The 7,773-nt window shown below is 40.8% G+C and overlaps 1 protein-coding gene and 1 long non-coding RNA gene across 2 annotated transcripts in view; one reads left to right on the forward strand and one right to left on the reverse strand.

Annotated features, from left to right (window-relative positions):
• Positions 1–7,773, forward strand: part of LOC112076231 (uncharacterized) — a 47,911-nt gene that overhangs the window by 26,166 nt on the left and 13,972 nt on the right. The window lies entirely within an intron of this gene.
• The window catches only part of anxa5b (annexin A5b), a 14,033-nt gene continuing 10,365 nt past the window's right edge, over positions 4,106–7,773 (reverse strand). Inside the window, exons 5-9 of the mRNA XM_070441227.1 lie at positions 6,864–6,957; positions 6,689–6,784; positions 6,193–6,251; positions 5,950–6,073; positions 4,106–4,506 (exon numbers count right to left, since the gene is read on the reverse strand). Coding sequence (XP_070297328.1) covers positions 4,445–4,506; positions 5,950–6,073; positions 6,193–6,251; positions 6,689–6,784; positions 6,864–6,957 — 435 coding nt within the window. The 3' untranslated portion in view covers positions 4,106–4,444. The remainder of the gene's footprint in view (positions 4,507–5,949; positions 6,074–6,192; positions 6,252–6,688; positions 6,785–6,863; positions 6,958–7,773) is intronic.

The following is a 7,773-nucleotide window of genomic DNA, read 5'->3' on the forward strand; positions in this document are numbered from 1 at the left end:
ACTTAAATTCACACAGGACACCGGATAAGACAGGGGAAAATACTCCAGATATAACGACTGACCTGCCCCCGGTGATGCGTTGTGCAGTCGCACCACCTCTGGAGACCTCGGTGTGGGCGGTGAGTTGTACAGGGTGATAAGCCTGACAGGATGCTCTCAATTGTGTACCTATAAAATTAGTGAGGGTTTGGTGAAAGCAAATTTTTCAGCCTCTGAGGTTGAAGAGGCGCTGTTGCCCTTCTTCACCACACTTCTGTGTGGTGGGACCATTTCAGTTTGTCTCTATATGTACTAGGAACTTAAAACTTTCCACCTTCTCCACTCTGTCCCTCCGATTGGATAGGGGGGTGCTCCCTCCTGCTGTCCTGAATCCACAATCATCTCCTTTGTTTTGTTGACGTGAGTGGAGGTTATTTTCCTGACACCACACTCCGAGGGCCCTCACCTCCTCCCTGTAGGCCGTCTCGTCGTTGTTGGTAATCAGCCTACTTCTGTAGTGTCGTCTGCAAACTTGATGATTGAGTTGGAGGCGTGCATGGCCACGCAGTCTGGGTGAACAGGAGTACAGGAGAGGGCTCAGAACGCACCCTTGTGGGACCCCAGTGTTGAGGATCAGCGAAGCGGAGGTTTTGTTTCCTACCTTCACCACCTGGGGGCGGCCCGTCAGCAAGTCCAGGACCCAGTTGCACAGGGCGGGGTCGAGACCCAGGGCCTCAAGCTTAATGACGAGTTTGGAGGGTACTATGGTGTTAAATGCTGAGCTGTAGAGCTGTAAACAGCCCATCTATCTACCTCTTTATCCTGCTCCTTTGCACCCAAGTATCTATACTTGCACATTCATCTTCTGCATATCCTACCATTCCAGTGTTTAATTGCTATATTGTAATTACTTCGCCACCATGGCCTATTTATTGCCATACCTCCCTTATCTTACCTCGTTGGCTCACATTGTTTATAGACTTTTTTATTGACTATGTTTTGTTTATTCCATGTGTAACTCTGTGTTGTTGTATGCGTCGAACTGCTTTGCTTTGTCTTGGCCAGGTCGCAGTTGTAAATGAGAACTTGTTCTGAACTGGCCTACCTGATTAAATAAAGATGAGATAAAATTTAATTCAAATAAAAAAAGTCAATGAACAGCATTCTTACATTCCTCTTGTCCAGATTGGATAGGGCCGTGTGCAGTGTGATGGAGATTGTATCATCTGTGGACCTATTGGGGCGGTAAGCAAATTGAAGTGGGTCTCGGGTGACAGGTAGGGTGGAGGTGATATGGTCCTTGACTAGTCTCTCAAAGCACTTCATGATGACGGAAGTGAGTGCTACGGGGCGGTAGTCATTAAGCTCAGTTACCTTAGCTTTCTTGGGAACAGGAACAATGGTGGCCCTCTTGAAGCATGTGGGGACAGCAGACTGGGATAAGGATTGATTGAATATGTCAGTAAACACACCAGCCGGCTGGTCTGCGCATGCTCTGAGGACGCGGCTAGGGATGCCAAGAGTGTGCAAAGCTGTCATCAAGGCAAAGGGTGACTATTTGAAGAATCTCAAATCTCAAATATATTTTTTGGTTACTTTTTTGGTTACTACATGATTCCATATGTGTTATTTCATAGTTGTGATGTCTTCACTATTATTCTACAATGTGAAAATAGTAAAAATAAAGAAAAACCCTTGAATGAGTAGGTGTTTTGACCGGTAGTGTATATAAATCATTACCTATTATAAGGTTGATTTGCTTAATGTCCAACTCATAAGAGGCTTGACCTGACAAAGATCTGTATTTGATGGAAACATCGTCATTAAAGGTGGTTTATGGGAGCGATTTCGGTGTGAAGGCCTTCTGTTCTTTTCAAGTTATTTAAAGATATATTTTATTAAACTTCGGGGGGATTTTTCACACGTAGGCCAGGCTAATTGATTACCGGTATTTATCCTTTGTCAGACTAATCGAAAGGTGTGAAAACCGATAATACTGTTTGTGTTTGCCTTGCTAAGTGGATGAGCTGATTTCTCACACCCCCATTAGGCTACTAATTCAGGCCGATCCTTTCATCATGTGATGTGACTGTGATGGAGACAGAGAGGAACCTCTGGACTGTCAGGGAGAAAGTGAACTAACTCTTCAAACGCCAACAGCAAAATTAGCCTTGATGCTGCTAAATAGCCTACTTAAAATTGGCCAAGCCTAAAAAAATAAACAATTCTTGTGGAATTTGTTAGATATGAGGTTTTGTTGTGTAATTTGTTAGATATTAGGTTTTGTTGTGGAATTTGTTAGATATTAGGTTTTGTTGTGGAATTTGTTAGATATTAGGTTTTGTTGTGGAATTGTTTCGATATTACCTGTTAGATACTGCTGCACTGTTTATGATTTTTATTAATAGGTCCAAAAGAAGTTGGTTGAAAATACACTTTCATTTACGAGCTTAGATGGTTCTCGAATTAATCAGGTCTCTGCATATAAATACTTAGGGATATGGTTGGGTGATAAACTGTATTTTAAAATGCATGTTGACGAACTTTGTAAACGGCAACAACAACAAAAATCAAGCTCGGCTTCCTCTATAGAAACAGGACGTGTTTGTCGTCTACAAATAGAAGACACATTATGCTTATGATTACACTTGAGGTCCATGCGATCTCCACAGAGTTGGGTATGGCTGCTTTTTCCTGTTACGCTCCTTGTTTATGGAATAGCCTGCAGACTAAACTTCAACTTGAGACTCTTGTCGCCAATTTTAAACATTTATTGGAGGATTTGTATTTTTGTATTGCTTGTAACTGCTTCGGGTAATGCAAGTTCTTGTGCTGTTAGGAGAATAACCTGTATGTAAATGTAACAATCTGCTGCTGTATTTTTGTGTTATCTGTGATCGTTTTGTTTTGTTTGTCTTGTGTAATTTCTTAATCATTGTACCTAAACTGTATGTGTAAACATGTATACGCAGGGCCCACATCTCATCATGTGCCCAATACAAACTTTATCTATTTAACTTATCATATATTTGCCAGGCATGTAAATGAGATGTTAATGAGTAAAGGTTGATTTCATGAAGACCAAGGAGAAGCAGCCTGTGGACATTACAGGGATAATATATTACATCCCCACAACAGAAACAGGGATAATATATTACATCCCCACAACAGAAACAGGGATAATATATTACATTCCCCACCAACAGAAACAGGGTAATATATTACATCCCACAACAGAAACAGGGATAATATATTACATCCCCACAACAGAAACAGGGATAATATATTACATCCCACAACAGAAAACAGGGATAATATATTACATCCCCAACACAGAAACAGGGATAATATACATCCCCACAACAGAACAGGATATATATTACATCCCCACAACAGAAACAGGGATAATATATTACATCCCCACAGCAGAAAAACAGGGATAATATATTACATCCCCACAACAGAAACAGGGATAATATATTACATCCCACAACAGAAACAGGGATAATATTACACCCCACACAGAAACAGGGATAATATATTACATCCCAAGCAGAAACAGGGATAACATAATAATATAAAAGGATATATATATTACATCCCCACAACAGAAACAGGGATAATAATTACATCCCCACAACAGAAACAGGGATAATATATTACATCCCCACAACAGAAACAGGGATAAATATTACATCCCCACAACAGAAACAGGATAAATATTACATCCCCACAGCAGAAACAGGGATAATATATTACATTTTATATTCAGGGTTGGGTCAATTCCATTTCAATTGCAGTCAATTGAGAAAGTCGACCCAATTCCAATCAGAAAATGTTCCTCATTGAAATGAATTGAATTGGAATTCCAGTGTACTTCCTGAATGGGCTGGAATTGTTTATCTGTAAAACGTTATTTTAGATGATGCATATCATGTGTTGTTATTAATCCCAAATAAAACCCAAACTACGGATAACTGAGTAAAAGTTAACAGTTGTGTCTCCTAGCGACCAGGTCATCTCACTACACAGACACGTCTCACTACACAGACAAGACACGTCTCACTACACAGACAGACAGACAGGTCTCACTACACAAACAGACAGACACGTCTCACTACAAACCTGCTATTAAAATGTTTATTAGGGCTTCAGTGTTACCTTACCAACAGTACAAACATTAAAACAGTCTTTAGTTGTTATATTACTTGATATTAAAAAATTACTTCCAGCATTAATATGACTTTAGTGATGAGATATGAAGCAGAGTAAATCTTAAAGGATGTTAGCTACAGATACACACAGGATTAAAGTCTTATCACTCATAACCTATCACGGGCTGCACCGTGGCCACCAGAGCTCTCCTATTGGCTTACACAGGACTCAGAGAGTGATTGACAGCTAGAGGGGCCAGTCAAAGCGGAGGTCTCTCCGGGTATTGCTCCTTCAGGGATCATCGCCATGGTTACGCAACGTCGCCACCACAGAGCAGGAGGAGGGCCTTACGGCAGTCACCAGAGGTATCACCTGCAACACACACATACTACTCATAGAAACAGACCATTATGTCAAGTCCTTAGACAAAGAGAGGCTGTGTAGAGGCAGAGAGAGAGACAGACGAGAGAAGACAGAGAGAGAGAGAGAGAGAGAGACAGAGAGAGCGAGACAGAGAGAGAGAGAGAGAGGTAGGAGAGAGAGGCAGAGAGAGAGAGGTAGGAGAGAGAGAGGCAGAGAGAGAGAGGCAGAGAGAGAGAGGTAGGAGAGAGGTACAGGTACAGTGAGAGGGAGAGAGAAAGACTGTCTCTGATTAGAAACTAGATGTTTGGTTTTCTCCAGGCATAATGGGACCCATGTCGTCCAGAGAGAAAGACTGTCTGATTAGAAACTAGATGTTTGGTTTTCCCCAGGCATAATGGGACCATGTCGTCCAAAACGTTATACTGATCTGTTACATTCTTCTTGATTAAGATCATCCAGGTGCTTTTTGGCAAACTTGAGGCAACTTTTTGGACTTCGTTTGACATGTTTCTACGGACTGTAACGGAACCTTTTGACATTTCGTCTGCTCCTAGTGAACGTGCTTCGTGACTTTGGATTTGTTTACAAAACGCGCAAAAAAAAAGTAGCTATTTGGACATAAATCGAACAAAACAAACATTTATTGTGGAACTGGGATTCCTGGGAGTGCATTCTGATGAAGATCATCAAAGGTAAGTGAATGTTTATAATGTTATTTCTGACTTCTGCACAATATGGTGTATATCTTTTTGGCTGGTTTGGGCTCTGAGCGCTGTCCTCAGATTATTGCATGGTTTGCTTTTTCCGTAAAGCTTTTTTGAAATCTGACACAGCGGTTGCATTAAGGAGAAGTGGATCTAAAATTCCATGAATAACACTTGTATCTTTTAGCAATGTTTATTATGAGTATTTCTGTAAATTGATGTGGCTCTCTGCAAAATCACGGGATGTTTTTGGAACTACTGAATGTAACGCGCCAATGTAAACTCAGATTTTTTTATATAAATATGAACTTTACCGAACAAAACATACATGTATTGTGTAACATGAAGTCCTATGAGTGTCATCTGATGAAGATCATCAAAGGTTAGTGATTAATTTTATCTCTATTTCTGCTTTTTGTGACTCCTGTCTTTGGCTGGAAAAATGGCTGTGTTTTTCTGTGACTTGGCGGTGACCTAACATAATTGTTTGTAGTGCTTTCGCTGAAAAACCTATTTGAAATCGGACACTGTGGTTGGATTAACAACAAGATTACCTTTAAAATGATATAAGACACATGAATGTCTGAGGAATTTTAATTATGAGATTTCTGGTGTTTGAATTTGGCGCCCTGCACGTTCACTGGCTGTTGTCATATCGATCCCGTTAGCAGGATCTCAGAGATAGTCAGTATATACCTGTATAGCAGAGTACAGATAGAGATAGTCAGTATATATATGTATAAATGTACCTGTATAGCAGAGTGCAGTGACTTGGTGAAGAGGCGTCTGTAATCAGCTCTGATATCCAACATGTCCACTTCACTACGACTCACCATCACTCTGATTAAGGTCTGGTCGTCAGTTCCTGCACCCTGACCACCACCCACACACACACACACACACACACACACACACACACACACACACACAGTTCTTAAAAAACACATATCTAATATAGACTGATCTTCTTCCGGAGAAAATAGATTCTTACCTTCATCGAATAGTACAGAGTCTCTGCAAAGTAGGCTGGGACGCTTCTAGCACACTTTACTACAGAGGAGAGACAGAGATGGAGGGAGGGGAGGGAGGGAGGAGGGAGGGAGGGAGGGAGGGAGGAGGGAGGGAAGAGAGAGACAGACAGAGACAGAGTGAGAGAGAGACAGAGAGACAGATAGGATGAGAGAGAAGACAGACAGAGACAGAAGAGAGAGACAGAGAGACAGAGAGGAGAGAGAGACAGACAGAGAGACAGAGAGAGAGACAGACAGAGAGACAGGAGAGAAGAGAAAGGATAGAGGGAGAGGGGAAAGTTTGATTTAGAGAGTCATCATAATAATGAAATTGTAATGAAATATGAATTGTCAAATAAGCTTGAAAATATAACAAATAAGTTGTGTGTCCTGTGGTGTAGTGTGTGTGTGTGTGTGTGTGTGTGTGTGTGTGTGTGTGTGTGTGTGTGTGTGTGTGTGTGAGAGAGAGAGACTTACCCACAGCCAGTAGCAGGTCTCTCAGTCCTCCAGAAGTCTCTCTCTGAACACTCTCTTCCATCTCATACCCCGCCAGCTTCATGTACGCAGCAAACACTGATACACACACACACACACGTCAATGTCACTGAGTGAGTGTTGATACCCTTTATAAACACAGATCTCAAACACACACCTCTCCTCAGGTGTTCAGCGCTCCTGTTCCCCAGGATGGTGATGAACTGGTCTTCATCGGTCCCATAATTCTTCTCTCCTGCAGAGAACAAAGTCTACACACACACACACACACACATACACACACACACACACATACACACACACTTACACAGTCAAAGAACTGACATGCTGTATGAAGCTCTACTAATCACAAATGTTTGGTCTTTAAATAAACTGTTAGTTTAAAAACACAGTTCCCACAATACCCCATAATGACATCACAATACCCCATATTGACATCACAATACCCCATAATATTGTGTATTGTGATGTCATTATGAGGTATTGTGATGTCATTATGTGGTATTGTGATGTCATTATGGGGTATTGTGATGTCATTATGAGGTATTGTGATGTCATTATGGGGTATTGTGTGTAGATTGATGAGGGGGAAACAATAAGGCTAGTAAGGTAACAAAATGTGGAAGAAGTCAAGATGTCTGAATACTTTCCTAATTCTCTGTATTAGTGTTTAATTTTTCATATTTTCTTTTATAAATGTTTGAATTTTTCTTCCACTTTCTCATTAAAGAGTATGTTGTAGAGATTGTTGAAACCAACGGACAATTAAATCCATTTCAATCCCACTTGGTAACAACAACGTGTGGAACAAGTCAAGGGTTCTGAAGGCACTGCCATTGATTATTAAAATACGTCTCACTTTGGGGACTTCTTTAAGACCAGAARATGGAAGGCTTTTTCTAAGGCTTTTCCTTTAGACTATTGAAACCTATTGTATTGATCTGGTTAGAAACCTATTGTATTGATCTGGTCAGAAACCTATTGTATTGATCTGGTTAGAAACCTATTGTATTGATCTGGTTAGAAACCTATTGTATTGATCTGGTTAGAAACCTATTGTATTGATC

This window comes from Salvelinus sp. IW2-2015, unplaced genomic scaffold, assembly GCF_002910315.2.
Source record: "Salvelinus sp. IW2-2015 unplaced genomic scaffold, ASM291031v2 Un_scaffold3637, whole genome shotgun sequence".
NCBI lineage: Eukaryota > Metazoa > Chordata > Actinopteri > Salmoniformes > Salmonidae > Salvelinus > Salvelinus sp. IW2-2015.